The sequence below is a fragment of the Castor canadensis genome, chromosome 12 (genome assembly GCF_047511655.1).
Source record: "Castor canadensis chromosome 12, mCasCan1.hap1v2, whole genome shotgun sequence".
Classification (NCBI taxonomy): Eukaryota; Metazoa; Chordata; class Mammalia; order Rodentia; family Castoridae; genus Castor; species Castor canadensis.
The window spans coordinates 125,662,352-125,685,882 of NC_133397.1; the positions used below are offsets into that span (position 1 = coordinate 125,662,352).

The 23,531-nt window shown below is 36.1% G+C and overlaps 1 protein-coding gene across 4 annotated transcripts in view; it reads left to right on the forward strand.

Annotated features, from left to right (window-relative positions):
- Dpyd (dihydropyrimidine dehydrogenase) overlaps positions 1–23,531 on the forward strand; it is a 798,376-nt gene that overhangs the window by 328,029 nt on the left and 446,816 nt on the right. For all 4 annotated transcript variants that reach the window (XM_074050934.1, XM_074050937.1, XM_074050935.1 and 1 more), the window contains 2 exons: positions 14,783–14,890; positions 16,477–16,646. In XM_074050934.1, the coding sequence (XP_073907035.1) occupies positions 14,783–14,890; positions 16,477–16,646 (278 nt within the window). The remainder of the gene's footprint in view (positions 1–14,782; positions 14,891–16,476; positions 16,647–23,531) is intronic.

A 23,531-nucleotide genomic window follows, 5' to 3' on the forward strand; every position in this document is an offset into this window, starting at 1 on the left:
CACACTCTCAAGTGCCACATGAAGAATTTCTTTGAAGTATTGAAATTTCATCAAAATTTGCATTTCATTTCTCCATATCTTTGTATTTGTCTTAATATAAACACCACAATTTAAACAGCTTATCTTTGAATGAAGTTGTTCCCCTAGGCAGTTGAACTGTGCTTAAACTGAGTATGACACCCCCTACAATGCAATGTTAGTGGAGGTTAGTAGGATTTAATCCAAGTTAAGAGGAACCAGGTAAGTTTTCCTTTCTTATCTGAAAGTAGGCAGTGTCCTTCTATGTGATCTATCTCCTTCTTTCCCACTGCCTTCAGATCACACTGCTACCTACTCATTCTTGCTAATATACAAAACTACTGTGTTCTGAAATGTCTCCTCAGTGTGAAACTCCAATACCCTGGTATGATTTCAATATCCCTTCATGGTTGGGCCCCTGCCTCTCTGTCAAGTTTCAGATTTTTCTATTCCTTGCCTCTTTCTATCTGCTCAATGACTATGCACTAGCTCCACTCATTCTGAACTCACTCCTCCTTATGCCTTTGAACTTGCTGCCCATTCTTCTGCCTTTTCCTGCATCTGGAGACACTCATCTTTCAAAACTCAGCTTAAGTATGTTCTGTCCAGTCAGGTGCCCAGCCCATGGTGCTGGTTCCTGTCGCCCTCTTGTAGCGCTCTTTCATAGAATATAGCTCGCCCCATTATGAAGTTTTGATAGCATGTCTTTCTCTCACTACACTGGAATGTGCATAGTCATTTGTGTATTCCTACCCAGTACCCAAATATGTCATCGAACACGTAGGAGGATGTCAATAAATGTCCATGAAGAAGTAGCTAAATAAATTAAACAGCAAAGATTTCTATTTCCAAGTAATCATAATTACAGTTCTTCAAGAGTCATAGATGGTATTTGAATTTAAAAGTTGAACACAGTAGACTGAAGTCTTGTTCAGTTTTATTCTCTTTAGATTAATAAAAGAATCAGAACCAGATATATAATGATTATACATTGTACCTGTCAAGTTTAATATAATTAAATACCAATATTTAAGGATATGTCAATTGGAACCAAGTTTTAAATGGTATTTATTGATATGGTTGTTGTTTTGAGGTGTTTTTAAAAATTACTTTAAATATCAAGGAAGGTATTAGTATAAAAATTATAGGATTTTTAGAACTTAAAGCATAAAAGTCAATTCATGTGCTAGCATATTCCATATGTCAGTCACTGTGCTAAACAATTATCATGTTGAGTCCCATTATCTCAATTAATCTCCTGGCAAGGCAGGTTTTATAGAGAAGGAAATTGAGAGGTAAAATTTAAATGACTGTGATTATGCAGTTACACACCTAGTATTTATTAGAATGGTGATTGAATGCAGTTATGTCTAGTGTGTAAAACTGTTGTTTCCTCTTGTACCAGACCTAATTACTTACAAATACTTGAATACCCCAGTCTTCATCCACAATGTGCAGTTATGGTCAGGTGTGAATGATTACTTCACTTTTTGACATTTCATGACTGAGTCTGAGCACTTGGAACAAATTTGGTAGCACAACTAATTTACTCTTACAGTTGAGGATTGTGATGCTCTAACCATCTTTGAGTCATGACTGTGACTCATTCTCTTTAGAGAATGGCATGAAGGGTACAGACCCTCTCCACATCTACACAATGTACTGCATACTTATAAAAAGATGCTTTTTTTATTGACAGTCTTGGGTTCTCTAAAAAACCCAGGCAATATTTACAAGCCTGTTTTTTGATGATCTACCTATTTTGTGGCTGGAAATCTGAGGACTGAGAAGTCAACTGTGTGCTTCTGGGATTGTTGCCGATGTACAACTAAGAATGTCTTTTGGAAAGGGATTATCTCACAGAATATTCTGAACGCCTGCCAAAGTACTCTAATTTCAAATCTCAGTAATGTGTCACTAATGCTAAATACAGTTCTAGTATATTTAAGCATAAAAATAATTTAACATTTTTCATATATCATATATATTTCTTGTAAAAATTTCCTGGGAAATATAAAGCATTAAAATTATGATAATGGTTTAGAATCAGATAGGAGAAAATTGCACAGAAAATAATTATTGAAGTACAAGAGGAAAATGTACAACTAAAATGAAATGACATTCAATGGTGAACATCCTCACAAGATTAACTGTCAAATAGCATGATTGGTATCTGTGCTTATGAATTAGATTTTCTATCTGTTAAATTCAGTCATTTCAACAGTGTAGAGCTTTGTTCTACTTACTTGTCCACGTAACAGTTCTCTGAGAAAATACAGCTTTATATCTATTTTCTTTTTAAAGATGAGGAAACTGGGATTTAAAGGTTAGCACCTTTGGGTTGAATTTACAGCTCTGTTATGTAAGCAACAGAGTCAGGAGGACATTGCAAGTTGAGCAGCTCTCCATGGCTTCACAGGCATACCTGGGAGAATCATGTAACACAGAAAACAATTTCCAACCACATTTGGCTCATGGCCTTTATTTCAGAGCCTGTCACTTGATTCCTGAGCCTTGCATTGTTTCACTTTGCAGAGCTCTGAGGACCAAAGCATACTTGGATAAATCCAAAATGATTGGATAAATCAAAATGAACCCATGACCCTAACTCTTTCATTCCCATGCTATGCAAAGATTAGTTTGGCTTTTAAAGGAAATCATTTAAATGTGTTATCTAAATGCATATTGTGTTAAGAATGATTACATAAAGTTTTCATCTACAGAGTGCTTAATTCTCACAATATAATTGCAGAATTCACTAGGACAGTTACAAATGAAGAGGTTTACCATGCTGTATTTAAGAATTTATTTGAATAAAAAAATATAAGTAGGCATGTAATTTTAAAAATACCTTTGAGAAAGTAACTAACACAAAACAATGAATGTGTGGTACATTTACTGGTGATTAACACATTAGTAATACTTTTGAGATTACATTTTTAAAGGGGCCTTCTTCTTCCACAGAATGTATGTTTATGGTGGCAGTTTTAATGTTGCTTCCTGCTGTGCAGTTCAATAGAGTATGTTTTTAGGTGGCTGGCGGAGGGTTTTTTCCTTATGTATGTCGATGGAGATAAGTGTTTTAATTACTTTTTTAATGTCTGTGCTTTTGTATTATTCTCCTCTCTTTCCTTTTATTTCCTGCTGGTGAGATTACCACCTCATCTCCACAGCAGGTGGCTGTTGCAAATTTGTTTTCTTTGTAAGCCTGGTACATTTATTTTGTAATATAACTGTTCCTTCTCAGTATTTCATTATTAATGGTTTCTTTACTTTGGAATATAGTATACTTACACAGTCCTAAATAGTAATTTCCTACAGCATCTAAGAATTTCAATCATTAAGAAAATAACCCTTTGCCCAAGGCATATTGTTTCAGTTTTTAATTTTTTTCTCTTACTTCACAATGTGGGTATTAAAATATAAGGAAATTGTTTTATCGCAAAAGCCAAAGGAGAAAGATAAAGGAAGAGAGGGAGATAAAGAGGAAAAGAGAAAAGGCCCTGAGACAAAGCACACGTTAATAAATAATACCAAAAGTCACAGAAATAAATAGAATTTTATGACAAAAATATAAATTACATTAATGTGTATAGTTTAGAAAAAGGAATTTTAGCTAGATCTTATGTTTATGTTACAATTAAATTTTAATTATTAAAATAACTTTTCTAATTATAACAAAATTAGCATACTACAAAACTGTAAAGAAAAATCATTTCAACCTTTCTTCCAAAGTGTTTCTTATTTTGATTGTGTCATCTGTCCTCTGGATGGAACAAGAGATGAGACTGATCCTAAGTATAGATGTCTTTTTAATATATTACTTGTTTATTATCTTTATATTTCTCTCGCTTGCACCAAGGTGTATGAACTGATCACATAAGTACAATAGAATTTGTGCATTTTTCTGTATGAAAACTAATTAAAATACATTTGTATTCAACTTTATAAGAATTATAATCTTTGGTTATCTTATTCTCTTCACTAAGGGCTTTTTAGTCTTACTGTTTTTCATATTAAATATAAAACCAAGCATCTATGAGGTTTTCAAAATTGTCTAAGAAATCTCAGTACTTCACATGGTTCTAGACTTTTGCTATAAGTTTCTACAGAGAAATACCTGTGTAATAGGAAAAATCATGGAAGGGGTAACTCCATTCATAACATTTTTCTGAAAGGGTTCAGATTGTTATGCTCTAACCAATTGTGTGGTGCACACAATTAATGTGTGTGGTCACACTGAGAGAGATGAAATGGCAGATCCATGACACAGATGCTTAATATGTACTTGAAAATCAATGAAATGAATATTATTGTCATGCATGGTGATCTAAGTTCAAATATGCTATATTGAATCACTCCATTCTTTCTAAATTCAGTCCAAACACTCATAGCTAACCATATTTACAGTGGAGTGTCCAAGAGAAGACAGGGAATTTTATTGAGAAAAGAACAGAAATAGGGCATTATAGATCTGTTCTCTTTCAATCAATATATGGATCTTAGAACGATGACCCATATGGCATTAGTTTCTCTTGGAGGTAAGATAGAAATCCTTTGAGTCACATAAGTGATCATTAAGTGACAGATGAAAAATTTTATAATCCTTCATGGAATTGTATAATACTTAGTTTCTTGAAATAATTATTTTACTTTCATATTGCAATCCCAACACCCTGGATTTCATTTAGGAATATTTATCTTTTCTACCTCATATATAGCATATATGCAAGATACATTTATGATTTTATATAAGATTCACACATATATTTGCATATAGCCATCTAAATTACTTTTTGTGATTAACTACAATATATTTTGTGTCTGAAGGTGTTTACCAAAAACTTCTCTACCACTGGATCTTTATTTTCCATAGATTTTATATCGTACTCAAGATAGTAATAATGACCTAGGTTTGAATATTATTTTAGATTTGTCAGAGTGCTTTATGGGTCCTTTTATTTATTTTATTTTATTTTATTATTCATATGTGCATACAAGGCTTGGTTCATTTCGCCCCCCTGCCCCCACCCCCTCCCTTACCACCCACTCCCCCCTCTCCCTCTCCTCCCTCCCTCAATACCCAGCAGAAACTATTTTGCCCTTATTTCTAATTTTGTTGTAGAGAGAGTATAAGCCATAATAGGAAGGAACAAGGGTTTTTGCTGGTTGAGATAAGGATAGCTATACAGGGAGTTGACTCATATTAATTTCCTGTGTGTGTGTGTTACCTTCTAGGTTAATTCTTTTTGATCTCACTCTAGTTCCTGGTCTCCTTATCCTATTGGCCTCAGTTGCTTTTAAGGTATCTGCTTTAGTTTCTCTGCATTAAGGGCAACAAATGCTAACTAATTTTTTAGGTGTCTTACCTATCCTTACCCTCCCTTGTGTGCTAAAGCTTTTATCATGTGCTCAAAGTCCAATCCCCTTGTTGTGTTTGCCCTTGATCTAATGTCCACATATGAGGGAGAACATATGATTTTTGGTCTTTTGGGCCAGGCTAACCTCACTCAGAATGATGTTCTCCAATTCCATCCATTTACCAGCTAATGATAACATTTCGTTCTTCTTCATGGCTGCATAAAATTCCATTGTGTATAGATACCACATTTTCTTAATCCATTCGTCACTGGTGGGGCATCTTGGCTGTTTCCATAACTTGGCTATTGTGAAGAGTGACGCAATAAACATGGGTGTGCAGGTGCCTCTGGAGTAACCTGTGTCACAGTCTTTTGGGTATATCCCCAAGAGTGGTATTGCTGGATCAAATGGTAGATCAATGTTTAACTTTTTAAGTAACCTCCAAATTTTTTTCCAGAGAAGTTATACTAGTCTACATTCCCACCAACAGTGTAAGAGGGTTCCTTTTTCCCCGCATCCTTGCCAACACCTGTTGTTCGTGGTGTTGCTAATGATGGCTGTTCTAACAGGGGTGAGGTGGAATCTTAGTGTGGTTTTTAATTTGCATTTCCTTTATTGCTAGAGATGGTGAGCATTTTTTCATGTGTTTTTTGGCCATTTGAATTTCTTCTTTTGAGAAAGTTCTGTTTAGTTCACTTGCCCATTTCTTTATTGGTTCATTAGTTTTGGGAGAATTTAGTTTTTTAAGTTCCCTGTATATTCTGGTTATCAGTCCTTTGTCTGATGTATAATTGGCAAATATTTTCTCCCACTCTGTGGGTGTATACAGGGAATTTAAAAAACTAAATTCTCCCAAAATTAATGAACCAATAAAGAAATGGGCAAGTGAATTATTCTGGTTATCAGTCCTTTGTCTGATGTATAATTGGCAAATATTTTCTCCCACTCTGTGGGTGTATACAGGGAATTTAAAAAACTAAATTCTCCCAAAATTAATGAACCAATAAAGAAATGGGCAAGTGAACTAAACAGAACTTTCTCAAAAGAAGAAATTCAAATGACCAAAAAACACATGAAAAAATGCTCACCATCTCTAGCAATAAAGGAAATGCAAATTAAAAACCACACTAAGATTCCACCTCACCCCTGTTAGAACAGCCATCATTAGCAACACCACGAACAACAGGTGTTGGCGAGGATGCGGGGAAAAAGGAACCCTCTTACACTGTTGGTGGGAATGTAGACTAGTATAACTTCTCTGGAAAAAAATTTGGAGGCTACTTAAAAAGTTAAACATTGATCTACCATTTGATCCAGCAATACCACTCTTGGGGATATACCCAAAAGACTGTTACTCCAGAGGCACCTGCACATCCATGTTTATTGCGGCACTATTCACAATAGCCAAGTTATGGAAACAGCCAAGATGCCCCAGCACTGACGAATGGATTAAGAAAATGTGGTATCTATACACAATGGAATTTTATGCAGCCATGAAGAAGAACGAAATGTTATCATTCGCTGGTAAATGGATGGAATTGGAGAACATCATTCTGAGTGAGGTTAGCCTGGCTCAAAAGACCAAAAATCGTATGTTCTCCCTCATATGTGGACATTAGATCAAGGGCAAACACAACAAGGGGATTGGACTATGAGCACATGATAAAAGCTTTAGCACACAAGGGAGGGGTGAGGATAGGTAAGACACCTAAAAAACTAGCTAGCATTTGTTGCCCTTAATGCAGAGAAACTAAAGCAGATACCTTAAAGCAACTGAGGCCAATAGGAAAAGGGGACCAGGAACTAGAGAAAAGGTTAGATCAAAAAGAATTAACCTAGAAGGTAACACCCACGCACAGGAAATCAATGTGAGTCAATGCCCTGTATAGCTATCCTTATCTCAACCAGCAAAACCCCTTGTTCCTTCCTATTATGGCTTATACTCTCTCTACAACAAAATTAGAGATAAGGGCAAAATAGTTTCTGCGGGGTATTGAGGGGGGGAGCGGGAGGGGGTGGAGTGGGTGGTAAGGGAGGGGGTGGGGGCAAGGGGGAGAAATGAACCAAGCCTTGTATGCACATATGAATAATAAAAGAAAAATGAAAAAAAAAATAAATTCCCTGTATATTCTGGTTATCAGTCCTTTGTCTGATGTATAGCTGGCAAGTATTTTCTCCCACTCTGTGGGTGTTTATGGGTCCTTTTAATTCTAATTTTCAAAACATTTCTGGCCAGCAAGCCAGGTTATCTTTACTCTAAAATCAAGGGATTTGAGAGCCAAAGTATTAACCAATTTTATGCAAGTTTATCTAGAAGGTGGAAATAGGTACACTGGAAACTGGTTCATCAGACTCTTAGGTCCTTGCTCTCTGAGAGACCATGTTATTCTTGCTGCTCCTAATTGAGAGACAGATTCATCATTAAAAGGGATTTATCTTGCTTCTATTCTAGTCTCGATGTACATATGGTTTGAGTTAATGGTAGCCTGCAGAATGAGTGAGGTTAGAAGAATATTCTTACAGCATATCTTTTCATTGTAGCCAAAGATACTAATTTCGTGGACTATGATACCAATCTGTTCAGCAATGCCACTACAGTGTTCAATTTTATTAACCCTGTGTGTAATGGATTAGATAACAGTTAATTTATGACAAACTAAATGTGTCATTTCATTAAATAAAATAAGGGCTTCTAGGAAGAGAATGATAATCAAAAGAAAGATTTATCAAAGGGCTTTACATACACTTACTTTTTCATGTTATTCTCCCAAGATCATATAACAGGAACGTTGCTGCCAAGAAAGAATAATTTACTTGATCAAAGCCATAATAAGAAGTAAGAACTAGAATTAGATTTTAATGTAGAGTATAAGTTCAAAAGTTTACCCTTATCTAATATTCTGTTTACAAATAATAAAAATATGCCAGTTTTGCCTTACGATATTTTAAAAGATAATAAATAAAAATAAACAAAAACAATTGGCATATGGGGTTTTTCTTTCACAAAGATGAATATTTGTTTAAGGACTCCATATTTAGTCTTTACATTTTAATGCTCTTCCTAATGACCACCATTCCCTAAGCCTGGGTTAGAAAAGAAGACAAAGAAGATGCAACAGTCTTTCCTCCTCCTCATCCTCCCTCTTCTCCTCCTCCTCATCCTCCCTCTTTTCCTCCTCCCCCTCCGTAGTGCTAGAAACCAAACCCAGGAACTCATGTATGCTAAGCTTCTACCACTAAACCTCCCCCCAGCCCTATCTTCTTCTTTTAGAGGAAAGTATGCTCTTGGTAGAACAGAGGCTAAGAAGGGGAAGGGAGACATAGAGATTAGATAATGGATTCAAAGCTACAGTTATAAAGGGGAACAGTTCTAGTGTTCTGTAGCACGGTAGATTACCTATGGACTATAATGATCTATGACACATCTCAAAATAACTAGAAAAGATCTTTTATGTTCCCAACACATAGAAGTGATAATATCTGAGGAGATGGGAATGCAAATTACCCTAATATGATCACTACAAATTGTATTCATGTATTGAATTATAATACTGTACTTCATGAATAAATATAAGGAATATATGTCAAAAAAGACAAAAATTAGTATCTCAGATTTAAGAAAACTTTGTAGCATGCAAAATCTGTGGCACTCGCCATCAGCTGCATTTTGATGTTCTTACCTTGTCAATTTAGAAGTAATGTAATCCATGGTGTTTTAGTTGTCTACCAAAATCTTTTGACTGAAATAGCATTTGTGTGAAATAGCAAGAACTGATGTGTTCTTTTGTGTTGCATTTGGTATACTGGAACATTACCCTTTTTTGTAAGTCACGACCTTTCACCAGGAACCTGAGATAGTTTCTTAGTGGGCTGTGCTGCCTTCTCCTCTTCTGTGGGATTTGTGAAGCACTCTCCAAAGACAGGTCTATCTGATGACTGTCATTACCATGGTGGCTTAGCTGTCATTCAAACAGAGGCCTTCAAGAACAAGAACTGTCACACAAACGCTTGCTCAATTCAGTTAACACTGAATAAAAGACCCAGCACAGGAGAACAAGCAGACATAAAATCTGAACAATTCTTAAGCATATCCTATCTCAGCTATGAAGACTAAGCCTTAAAAGCTTATTCTTCCTTTATTACTTTCTAGATGATAACATGTAACAGAATATTTAATATCTTGTTAATGTTAATTGCAGAACTTGATATGAGCCAAGGAATGAGTTTACTACCTGCATCACAGTTATTTATTCTTTCGTTGTTCCAGAGGGAGGTAGTTTGGAAGGAAAGCAGGGATACATTTTTCAAAGACTATCAAATACTAAAAAATAACCACCAGATACCTAAGAGGGATATACTTAAGAAGGAAAACATTTCAGAAAGTAATTTTACTATTGAAAACAATCACACACATACACACAAAAGGCGGTCAAAGGAAAAAGCCAGTCATTTCTTTACCATTAACTTGGAACCTGGTTGCACACACATTTTATGCAGTGTTTATCTGTAGCCTTACAGTGAAACTGAACACATGCATGTGCAAATCACTAGTTATTCACCATCCCATTGTAACCTGTCTTAACTATAACCTTATACCTGAAAAAGGTAGCATTTTGAAGTTAATGCATACATGCTACACCCAGAGTCTAGTTAAGAAATTGTCAAAGCTAGTTGTGGGGACTCATGGCTGTAATCTTAGTTACTTGGGAGGTGGAGATTGGGAGTATCTTGGCTCAAGGATAGCCCAGGCAAAAAGTTCCTGAGACCTTATCTCAATCAATGGTTGGATACAGTGGTACCCTGTTATTCCAGCTTTGCAGGGAAGCACAAATAGACTGTTTTCCAGGCCCACTCAGGCATAAAACAAGACTCTATGTTAAAAAATAACAACACCAAATTGCTGGTAGAGTGGCTGCCTAGCAAGTATGAGGCCCTGGGTTCAATTCTCAGAAATTGACACTTACTTATTATGTGACCTGCAGCAAAGCTATCTAAATTCTGTGTCTCAATCTCATCTATTGAAAATTCAAATGACAATAATATTTGGCACCCCATAAAGTTATTTTGAGGATTCAAATGAATTATTATTTATAAATCCCTGATATGCTATGTATCTAAAGTAGTACCTGTAGTCAATAATATTAAATAAAATTTTCTGTAGTACATGCAGAATTTTTTCCTATTTCAGAGATCATGGAAATTACCATTTGTCAATAATTCTTAAGAAGGTGTTCCTTTGTAAAAAGACAAGATGAAAACCGAAAATTTTGTCAACTGTTCCAGGAAAAAAAAAAACAGTCTCTGTTGCTTTCTTCAAAGACAAACTAATACCATACATGTACAACATGGAGCTGCTTGAGGAAGTTTTGTCAATTCCTCTGTCTCATCAACTCTCTTCTTTCAACTGAAAGGGGAATTAAAACTCACTTCAGTGTCATTCTGAAATCATTCTGGTGTAGACACACACCTTGTTTTGTAATATGCTCTCTACACACAGGGAAGTTTTCCTTTGCTAGATTGGTATTTGCAAGATTATTTTTTGTATTTCACTTTAAATTTTCCTGTTTTTCCTTCTTTGTAGAACTTGACTTAAATTTTCTGAGATTCAATAGTTTACTTTGACTTTTTGTTTCTTTTTCAATTAACATTTTTATTTGCATGCAGTAGTTGTGCAGGGGACTTCATTGTGACATTTCCACACATGCTTACAATGTATCTTGCTTAGGTTCACCTCTCCATCACTTCCTCTCATGCCCCTCCCCCTACTTAAAATGATTTCAGCAGGTGTCATTGTTTTATTTTCATACAATTCTATAAAGTACTATAAAGTACATTGACCATATTCACCCTTCATTACCCTCTCCATTCACCTTCCACTTTTCTTTGATTTAAGTCTTATTCTTTCCTGAGCAAGAGATGTGAAGTTTGAAAGAATTGATGAAATAAATATGGGATAAATATGTTTATATTTATTGATTGATTAGCCTATTGCTAATGTTTGCTGAGCATTCATTTTGTACCAGGTTGAATTGCATACATACACAGCTCTCATCCATGAGGTAAGTGTAATTATTATCTGTAGTTAAAAATGAAGTAGTAGAAGATCAGAGAAATTAAGGAATTCAATTTCAGGGATTTCTGGAAAAAAAAACAGAGGCAGTAGGATGGATGGATACGTAGGTAGGTAGGTAGATGTATGGATAGATAGAAAATAAATGATAGATTAGATAGATAGATAGATAGATGGATGATTTATTATAGGAAACTGGCTAATATAATTTTGAGGTAAGTCCAAAATCTGTGTGGACCAGAAGACTGCCAAAGTGTCCATGAAGAGAGCTAGTCATGCCTTGGCCTGGGGCATTCAGAATGACCTGTCACCCAGTGGGGAGAAGGGCTCCGTGAATCTTGGGACCCTTGTGTGTGTGACCTGGGCTGTGGCTTACTAAGCTGCAGGCATAACCTAATCACATTGAACCTGTCTCATTGCTGTCTCGCTTCTCTACTTATCCAACATCCATAGGTCAGAATATTTAACTACTGACCTGTTAAGCATTTACTGACCCAGTAAATGTTAAATCCATTATAGGCACAAATGCAGAGTGAAATGAAAACTCTGTTGTCTTTGTCAGTGTCTTAAACTAAGTGGAGAAAAAAATGAAATGTAAATTTTAGGTATGCAATTTTTTGTGTGAAATAATTCTGAGAGGAAAGTAAAAGTCCATTTGGGGTAGGGGGTATATTTCCTGAGAATGTCTTGTTCAAAGCAGGTATTTTATTAGAGGTGGGTATAGGTAAAAACATAGATATAAAATTCCCCTCTCTGCCTGAACTGTGGCAAGTGTGTAAAAGCTCAGGTGAGGATATGGTAAAGAAAGAATTTTAGACCTTTCGCCAATATCTGTAGAAATTTTATCCTCTCTTACATTCTCTGTGCCTTGTTTTGTGTCTGCCATCACAGAACCTTGAAGTTGCATCACACTTCAGGTTGTTTTCCTCTTGTTTGGTGATTTAACTTGGAAAAGAATTGGCCTACACAGTATTCTATCTCCATGACATAGTAAATGAAACAGGGGACTTGATGCTTATTTAAATCCTAATATGTAGTATATGTACTTGTTGATTGATTAATCAAGTGTAGTTTAAACTATAACTATTTTAACAGCTTTTAGTAGAAACTGTATCATCATTAGAGAGTTATCAGGTACACATTTCACTACTTTTCTTGTTTGTGGCTTTGATGGGGCTGGGCTTTATGCTGGCAAAACAGGAGCTCTACTATTGAGATAAGCCTCCAATCCATTTTCTATGGTTATTTTGGAGATGGGGTCTCCCAAACTGTTTTCCCATGCTAGCCTCCAGTTGCGATTCTCCTGATCCCAGCCTCCCAAGTAGCTAGGAAAACAGTCTTGAGCCACGGGTGCCTGACCACATTTCACTTCTTTTATAAACTTCTTCCACATTGTTGAAATGAATCTTTTAAGCCACTCAGTGCACATTTATATAATACTGCACTGTTCCCAATATACCTTGGAAATACTCCTTTCTTTTTCCAGAAAATGAAGACTTATCCTCATTTCATGTAGAGAGGAGCCAAGACAAAGACAAGTCAAGTGACTTCTACAACCATCCTAGACAACTGAAGTAATTTTTAAAAATAAAGCATCTTCAAATATCTATAGGCAAATCTTTTTGGAGTTTTAGGGCACTGGACAAGGAGGAAAAATGATTGTTTGAATTTGACAAGGTGGCAGTAGTTTGTGCTGATTGTCTTATCACCACAAGAACTTTCAGCTTTCAGATGAGATATGGTTCCCTCCATATCCTGCAAGACCAAAGTCATCCTTGTGCCATCTTACTCCTCTCTGTGTTCACCAGCAGTGACACTTAATCATAAACTAAGCTCTTTCTCTGTCGACTGAGCCATTGGCAAAATGAGTTTAGACAGCAAATAAATGATATATTTCTCCCTATGTTTTTTGGATAAATTATTTCTCCTCTATTCTAGGATCTCTCGATTGCTATAATATTGCTCTGTGTATACTTCAAAAACAATTTTAATTTATAATTCATTTTCTTTTAAAAATCTTGGTACTCATTTCCTAAATATAAATTTGCTAAATGCATGTTGTAGACATTTTAAAAAACTGAATATCTTTCATCTCATCAACAGAAATAATCATTGTTTGGGTTTATAAGATATATTCTTTTTTTTTTATAAACTTTGACTTTTATAGTTGTACCTAGAGTTTGTGTACTGCTTATTCATTTAATTGTTTCTTTTCTTTTTGGAAAGAAAGCTCATTTATTCATTCAGTTGAAATTCTCATGTTCACTCATCTTTTTATTTTGTTTTTTCTTTGATCATTTTTGTGCATTGAACCTGCATTTGTATATCTTTGTGTTTCCTTAGGACAGTTTCAGAACTACTTTCTAGAAATTGAGCACCAATGTGTATTTCTCCTAAAATGTGTGGCAGGTTCTTTTTCTACACTGGTCATATAACATTCTTAAATCCCACTTACAACTTTTTTGCTTCAAATTTCATTATCCTTTGTGTACATATTAGAAAGTTAATGTTTTTCTTATTGGTGTTGAGAAACTTCTTTGAATGGTAAAGACTTTTTCTTTCTTAACATGTTTTTCAGTTTAGTCATTTCCCTCTTAATTAATTTACATTTTTGATGTCTAGGAGTGGCTGAATCTTTGTGGCAAAATACATGTTTTTCCTTTGGGAGTTTTCCTATTTTTTTTTTCTTAAAATGATCTTCCTTATTCAGGAATTAGATAAATATAAATTCATAGTTTCATTTAGTTTTTGTTACAGACTTTTAATACTTAGCATTTTGTTACTCCTCAAACTTACTTTGATTTATAGCATGAGGAAACAATATAATCTCATTTTCCCCTTAACACTGAATTCTTTTCTTTTTTTCTTTTTTTGCTGTCCTGGGGCTTGAACTCAGGGCTTTCACCTTGAGCAAATCCACCAGCCCTTTTTTGTGATGGGTTTTTTTGGAGATAAGGGTCTCATGAACTATTTGCTTGGGCTGGTTTTGAACTACGTTTTTCCTGATCTCTGCCTCCTGAGTAGCTAGGATTACAGGCGTGAGCCACCGGCATCCAGCTTGTATTCTGTGTTTACATGTATATGTACACTTGTGTTTCTATTCATGTATATGTATATGTGCAAATTATTATGATGTATGCTTAGTTATATATGAAAGGCCTACTCAGAGATCTGTTAGACTGTGTTTTGTACATTTTTATGTTGAATTGATTGTAGAGGTTTTACTTTTTGTAAGAGTCACATTATTTCAAAGATCACAGCTTTTTTTCCTTTATTTTAATATGCATTTGGAAAAGCTCTGGCTAATAATATTTTATCATCCTTCTTAATTAGGTTTGCCAGAACCCAATAAAGATTGTATCTTCCAAGGACTGACTCCGGACCAGGGGTTTTACACATCCAAAGACTTTTTGCCACTTGTAGCCAAAGGAAGTAAACCAGGTATAACCTATTATTTTCTGTTCTTAACACTGCCTAGGTTAGTTATTGAATTATGAATTTATAGTAAATTCAAGCTGAGTAGGATATTATTCTGATCTTAGATGGATCTTTGAGCTGATAGTACCAATGTAAAAAAATTTAAAGCCTGATATTTCACTTTTCCAAAATTATTTATTTGTCCATTCTTCCAAGAAAGCATCATGATAATGACTTTTTATTGTGTTATATGTAGGTCTAAATTGCATCACAAAAAATTACTCCAAAGTTAAGTCCTTAACAAATATCAGAAAATGTTCTTAATAAAATAGAAGGAATTTTTGGAGCAATTTTCAAATAGATTGAATCTTCAGATATCTTACGTGATTTCTGTCCACACAGGAGGAAAGTTCAAGGTCTTCTTGATCTGTAATTTTATGAGGTTAAAACACTTCGATAGACACCCTGTCACTTCACCTGCCCCAAGAAGAACAGCCCAAAGCCTCAGACTATGCCAGGCTTTTTCTCAGCTAGGGTCATCAACTTAGCTATGAAGGGTGAAAGTTGTTCTTATATGTAATTATAGAAATGATAAGAACTTACATTTTTCTCACAAGATTTAAAAAGTCAAGAAACTACCTGTATTAAGTCATTGTGCAGAAGTTAACAGCTGAAGACACGTATGGTCTTCTCTGCAGAGACCCAGGGGCTGTGTCTCACACCCCTTCCATAGGAAGGGCATAGTGCACCGAGCTCCAATTGTTTAATCCCAAACACAATACCTTCCAGACAAAATGATTGCATTTACTGAGATTGTAGGTCTATTCTATCTGTGGTGCCATTTCAAAAATCATAGTAATTTATCCTATCAACAGTTTTACTTAATCTGGTAAAGCCGCAGTCTGTACACACGGAAAACATCTGCTTTTTCTCTTTTTATGAAGATCTTCACATGATTATCAAGTCTGCATGTAGATGCCCTTGAAACATGGACACTTAGAAAGTCAGATTTCCTTTATTGCCTAATCTTACAAAGACAGAAAACAACTGTAAAGGAGAAAACATTTTATTGTAGCCTTTTAAAGGAAGACATTCTCAGAAAGTCTTCAGTTAGATAAGGGCACTTATTCAAAGTGTTAAACTTAAAAGTTCACTGAATGTAATAGATAGCGGAGCTATATGTAAGCAACTGTATAAAACAATGCATAAACAAAATATTTTACTGGAAATGTTGAAAATGATTAACCCAATCATCAGGGTTGCTTTTTTCCTTCTAATACACAGAAATTTAATGATGCAAATATATTATGACTTTGATAAAGAGAGTTTTAATTGATTCATTTCAGTTTATTATGACCTACATGTTATAGCAGTTCTTCTAGAAGGAAGAAAAGGAAGCTGAAGGTGGTGACTGAAATTACATATATGAGCATATTTTTAAAATGGGAATAAAACTGTCTTTCAATGGAGCAGAATAATTTGATAGTGACACTCTATCCTGGAAAACTGCAAGATGCAATTTTACACTGCTTTGAGTACAAGTATCTTTTGAGCTGTCAGGCAGAAATGGTTTCTCTACTTGAAAACGGGGTTTCCCTTTCATCATTCAGGAATGTGCGCCTGTCACTCTCCATTGCCATCGATACGGGGAGCCGCGATTGTGCTGGGAGCAGGCGACACCGCCTTTGACTGTGCGACATCAGCTCTGCGCTGTGGAGCCCGCCGCGTGTTCATCGTCTTCAGAAAAGGCTTTGTTAATATAAGAGCCGTCCCCGAGGAGGTAACGTGGAACCATCAGAGAATATGGAGCTGGGGTCCTGCAGATTTTAGGAGATGAAACTGTTCACATGCAGTCTGTTCATTTAAATCCTCAGACTCTTCTCAGACCTGCCAAATGCAAATTTAAAAAATGTCTGGGCTACCCATAATTGTTTTCTTTTTCCTTCACCCATACATTTCATATAAAAGAAAGTCTTTAATACCATTTGGATAAAATTAGGAATTTATTTTGGTCAAAACACAAGTGGTTCTTTTTGTCAGTGTTAATATTTTTGAAATGTATTCTGTCTAACAGTAACAGTGGACTGTGATCTCTTTCCATATCCTGAACAAAAGCTACTTTTCATAAAATGTGTGGATAGTAGATGAATGTAGTAATTAAAGACATTCAAAATGTTTCATGTCAAATTTACAATTTGTGTTCACTGTGCAACCAAAAAGCAGGATTTACCATTTTGAATATATATACATACATATATATTGAATATATGTTCAGTGAATACAGCTTGCAAATTTGAATTATGCACACACAGACACACACACATTCACAAACACACGGACACACACATGCACACACACACAGACACCCAGTCACGCTTACAGTCAGTTCATTCTGCTGTGAAGCAAATAGAGTTAAGATTGCCATGTATTTTTAAAGAGCTCGAACGGGAACACTATTCAGTTGTAATAATTAGTCACCTTGCTAAGCATGACAGAATGAAAAATCCTGTCATTCTGACAGGTGTCTGCTGAGCAGTCTTGGGTGAGGCATCCCCTGGTAACATGCACCACCACGAGCCTCCTGAATCTCAGTGCTGGTAAAGAACGATAATACCTTAGGAAGGATATTAGTTCTGAGAACAAGAACGAAATGTATTTATGGAAAGATGAATTACTCATTTTCTTCAAATCAGTATTATGGATTTGATTTCCTGGAGAATGCCTGAACATGATTGGAGTCTCTGTACCAGATGAGAATTATAGTTGTAGTCAACAGGTAATTTGTCATGTCACATGTAGATTAACTACATTATAAATTAACCTCCCTAAATTATCAGTTACCACAGGTTCATGGCTAGGTGTCAAATGTCACTTTTATTCTCTGAGTTTTTCTCCATCTAACCTACCCTTTCAAACTTTTTTCAAAAGTCCATGGTGTCTTATAATGATAGGAACTTTTTTTGGAATACCTTTTCTTTCTTTTTATTTATTTATTTTATTATTGCCGTGCTGGGGGTACATTGTGACATTTACAAGCGTTCTTACAATATGCCGTAGTGGAATTCACCCCCACCATCAATCCCCTTTATCCTCCCCTCCCCTCATTCCTGGAATAGTTTCAACAGGTCTCGTTTTTTTTGCGGTACTGGGGTTTGAACTCAGGAACAACACTTTGATCCACTCCATCAGCCCTTTTCTGTGAAAGGTTTTTTTGAGACAGGGTGTCACAAACTATGGGTGGCTTTGAACTGCTATCCTCCTGATCTCTGCTTCCTGAGTAGCTGGGATTACAAGTGTGAAGCACCAGAGCCTGGCAACAGGTCTCATTTTTCCATTTATATTCATGTGTACACAACATATGCACTATATTCACTCTCCTACACCCTCTTTACCCTTTAACCACACACACACTGGTACCAACTTCCCAGATGGGACCTGTTCTGCTCCCCTGTTCTCTGTTTTTTTTAAAAGAAAATAATGATATTTTTGTTTGTTTAACATAGCCATACATTGGTTTCCTTGTGACATTTCTATAATACACGTGTATATGTATTATAACCCGAATTAGTTCTGGGGTGTACTGTTAGGTGTTAGTTACTGCAGCTATGTCATTTTACAAATTCAAAGAAAGCAGTCATAATTGTATCACATGAGTTACTGAAATTAAAAGATCATAGGAGCTAATTTTATTCATTGCTATATCGTGTGCATAGTGTAGCACCTAGAAAATAATAAATACTTGTGAAATATGGCTTGAGCTAAATATTTTAAATCTTGTTCTTCTGAGTCCTTTGTCATAGAGGTCTATTATGACAGGTTGAAAGTGGAAGATAGCCCTGTTTGTTAATGAGATTTCCATGTCTGTGACACAATACCTGAGGTGAACAGCTTGAAGGAGAAGTGATCTTTACTGGCTCACTGTCTCAGAAGTTTCAGTCCGTGGTCACTTGGTCGCTTTGCCTTGGGCCTATGGTGGCACTGTCTGTCGTGAAAGAACCCCCTGTGGTAGAAGAAACTCCTCACGGTGCCCTGGGAGGAAAGAGAGGGAAGAAAGGGCCAGAGACAAAATGTACCCTTCAAAGGCATGACCCGTGATCCACTTCCTTCAACTAGGCCTCACCTAGTTTCCACTACCTCCTCATAGTAACATCAGCTGAGGACCAAGCTTCCAACACATGAGCTTTTAAAGACATTCCAGATCCAATCTGCAACAACCTTGAGTGGCAATATTGACTTACCTTACAGTTTATATCATAATCACCTTCCATTAGTAAGGATCAGTCAAAATAAATGGTGGCTGTTTCTTCTGTTTTACATACAACACCAAAAACAGTGGGACCAGATAATTACTTAAGAAGGTAGAGGTAGTTTGTTTGTTCATTTACTTACTAATTCATTCATTCATTTCTATACTTACCCTATACTGGTCAACTAAGCATTATTTTAAGCAATTTGAATATAGCCTTAAACAAATTGGATAGAATTTCATACATTCGAGGAGTTTATTCTTAGTGAGGGAAGAACCCAATAAGCAAACTAATGTGTTACTGCATCTATAGTAAACATTTTTCATATGGGAGTAGGAGTATGTGTGTATGTATGTGTGTGTATATATGTATGTATATTTGTGTGTGTTTGGGAGAGAGATGAAGAGAGGGAGAGGGCGAGAGAGAGAACGAGAACTGGGGTGGGGTGTAATGCAAGTGAAGGCAGGATTTGCCATTTTAGACACAGTGGGCCTGAAGGCTTCTCTGATGAGATGACTGTTGAGTATAGAAAAGAGGAAATTGAGGGTAGGCTGGCATCCAGGAGTAAATGTTCTAGTTACATGTATCTGCCCTTGCTTAAGGAACCCCCTTGGACTTCTGGGAATAGGAGACGAATCAGTGAAGTCAGAGCAGAATGAGAGAAGTCAGTGCATGGTGGATAGGGTGAGTTCTTCAGGCATTCAACAGGAGAAAGATCTAAACATCTTTTATTCTCAGTGGAAGAAGAAAACATGGGGCTTTTTGAGAAGACAATGACCAAGACCTGAGAGAAATTACTACTCTATAATAGAGTTTTGACAATGGGATTGTAGGATCAGAAGCAAGGAGGCTAGTCAGGGGCTAATTGAAAAGGAGACTACTTGTCAGTGTGACCAGAATGCAAAAAGAAAAGGCCTGAATCTTGGCACAGCTCAGTAGAAAGCCAGTGCTCAGTGGGCTGAACCCTGGTTGCCATAGGGCTGAGAGGAAGCAGTGGGTTCTTGGGAAAGCAGGTCACATACCTGCAGTGGATCTCTAGTTGATGTCTGACTAAATTAAAACTGGAAGAACAAATGTTTAGATGTTTCTTTATTATTACATGAAAAACACCCATAATTTCTGTATGTTCTTCTACTCAGTCATCATCTGTAAGACAGCTCCACAGATAAAGTATTCAACAAATAATTATGGAATGGATATTTTCTGGAGGGACTCAGCAGCCAGGACTCCAAGTATTAACCTTTTAGGTTAGATGAATGTAAAGCAGTAACCCTTGAAGATTCATCTGGTAATTTTAGGCAAATTGGTCAAAATGAAACCAGGAGTAAGAAGTAATACATATCATAGTATGCAAGGATTCAAGGTTGGTCACTGATGAGTACTGATACATTTTTAGGACTGGAGAAGTCCGTCATTTTTATTTTTTTAACTTTATTGTTTTTACATTTACTTACATGTGTATACATTATTTAGGCCACCTCCTCCACTTTTGTTGAAGAGAAAACAAAGAGGTAATGAGAAAAACATAGCATTTTTGCTAGTTTGAGATAAAGACAGAAATACAGAGAGATTCCTAGCGTTGCTTCCATGCACAAATGTATTACTACCCAAATTGGTTCATCTCTACCAGACCTCTTCACTACTTCCTGGTCACCTTCCCATAGTGGCCTCTGCCAGGTTAAGATGACTTTGTTCACTCCTCTGCAGTGAGCACATCAATCACATTCAAGTTTTAGGTTTCCTTCCCTTTCCCTATGCCTCCCTGCGTGTTCTCCCCTTAGCGTGTGACCCATATCCCATAATATTACTGCATTTGTTTTGGGTCTATAATCAGCATATGAGGGAGAACATGTGATTTTTGGTCAACTTCGCTTAAGATATGTCCTCCAGTTCTATGCATTTAAATGTGAATGACAAAATTTCATTCTTTGTGACTGAGTAAAATTCCACTTTGTGTAAATACCACATTTTCTTAATCCATTCATCAGTGGTGGGGCATCTAGGCTGTTTCCATAACTTGGCTATTGTGAATAGTGCTGTAATAAAAATGGGTGTGCAAATGCCTCTGAAGTAACCTGTGTTGCATTCTTTTGAGTATATCCCCAGGAGTGGGATTGCTGAATCATACGGCAGATCTTTTTTTGTTTTTTTAAGAAGCCTCCATATTGTTTTCCCAAGTGGTTGTACTAGCTTACATTCCCACAAGCAGTGTTTGAGGGTTCCTTTTTTCCCACATCCTCGCCAACACCTGTTGTTGGTCGTTTTGATGATGGCTACTCTAACAGGGGGGAGGTGGAATCTTAGTGTGGTTTTGATTTGCATTTCCTTTATGGATAGAGATGGTGAGCTATTTTTCATGTATTTTTTGGCCATTTGGATTTCTTCTTTTGAGAAAGTTCCATTTAGTTCAGTTGCCCATTTCTTTATTGGTTTGCTGATTTTGGGGGAGTTTAGTTTTTTGAGCTCCCTGTATATTCTGGTTATTAGTCCATTGTCTGATGTATAGCTAGCAAAGACTTTCTGTTGAGGGTGGTCTCCTCAATTTAGAGAACTTTTTTTGTGTAGGAGCTTTTTAATTTCATGTAGTCCCATTTGTCCATCCTTCTCATAGTTGCTGGGCTACTTGAGTTCTACTGAGGAAGTCCTTGCCTATACCTATTGATTCCAATGTATTCCCTGCTCTTTCCTATACTAATTTCAAGATTTCAGGTCTGATATTAAGGTCCTTAATCCACTTTGAGTTGATACTAGTACAGGATGATAGACTTGGATGTAGTTTCAGTTTTCTGCAGACAGATAACCACTTTTCTCAGCAACATTTGTTAAAGAGGTTATCTTTTCTCCATTGTATGTTTTTCACACCTTTGTCAAAAATAAGGTGAGTGTAGCTGTGTGGATTCATATCTGGGTCCTCTATTCTGTTCCACTGGTCTTCATATCTGTTTTTGTGCCAGTACCATCCTGTTTTTATTCCTATAGCTTTGTGATATAGTTTGAAGTCAGGTATTGTGATACCTCCAACATTGCTCTTTTTGCTGAGTATTGCTTTGGCTATTTGTGGTCTCTTGTATTTCCAAAGGAACTTTAGGGTAGATTTTTCAATCTCTGTGATAAATGTCATTGGGATTTTGATGGGAATTGCATTAAACATGTAGATTATTTTGGGGAGTATAGCCATTTTTACTATGTTGATTCTACCAATCCATGAGCACGGATCTTTCCACTTTCTGTAGTCTTCCTCAATCTCTTTCTTCATTGGTTTGTAGTTTTCCTTATAGAGGTCATTAACATCCTTTGTTAAGTTTATTCCTAGGTATTTGATTTTTTTGAGGCTATTGTAAATGGAATTGTTTTCATATATTCTTTCTCAGTTTGTTCACTGTTGGTGTATAGAAAAGCTACTGATTTTTGTAAGTTGATTTTGTATTCTGCTACATTGCTAAAGCAGTTTATGGTGTCTGGGAGGTTTTGGGTGGATTTTTTTTGGTCTTTCAGGTATAGGATCATGTCGTCTGCAAATAGGGATACTTTGACTTTATCTCTACCTATTTGTATACCTTTTATTTCTTCTTCTTGCCTTATTGCTCTGACTAGGAATTCCAGGACTGTGTTGAATAGTAGTTGGGAGAGTGGGCACACTTTTCTTGTTTCTGACTTTAGGGGAAATGGTTTCCCTTTTGCCCCATTAAGTATGAGGTTGGCTATAGGTTTGTCCTATATGGTCTTTATAATGTTGAGGTATATTCCGCCTATTCCTAGTTTTCTTAGAGCTTTTGTCATGAAGTGGTGTTGGATATTATCAAAGGCTTTTTCTGCATCTATTGAGATTATCAAGTGGTTTTTGTCTTTGCTTCTGTTAATGTGCTGTATTACATTTATAGATTTGCATATGTTAAACCACCCCTGCATCCCTGGGATGAAGCCAAGTTGGACGTGGTGAATGATATTTCTGATATGTTGTTGAATTCGGTTTGCCATTATTTTATTAAGGATTTTTGCATTGATGTTCACTAAGGAGATTGTCCTGTAGTTCTCCTTTTTGGAGGTGTCTTTGGTTTTGGGATAAGTGTAATACTGGCTTCATAAAATGTGTTAGGCAGTTTTCCTTCCCTTTCTATTTCATGGAAAAGTTTAAGGAGGGTTGGTATCAGTTCTTCTTTAAAGGTCTGATAGAATTCAACAGAGAATCCATCAGGTCCTGGACTTTTCTTTTTTGAGAAACTCTTTATTGCTGCTTCAATTTCATTTCATATTATAGATCAATTTAGGTGATTAATATCTTCTTGGCTCAGTTTTGGATGGTCCATTTCTTCGAGATTTTCAAATTTATTGGAATATAAGTTCTCAAAGTAGTCTCTGATGATTTCCTGGACTTCCATGGTGTTTGTTGTTATCTCCCCTTTTTCATTTTTGATTTT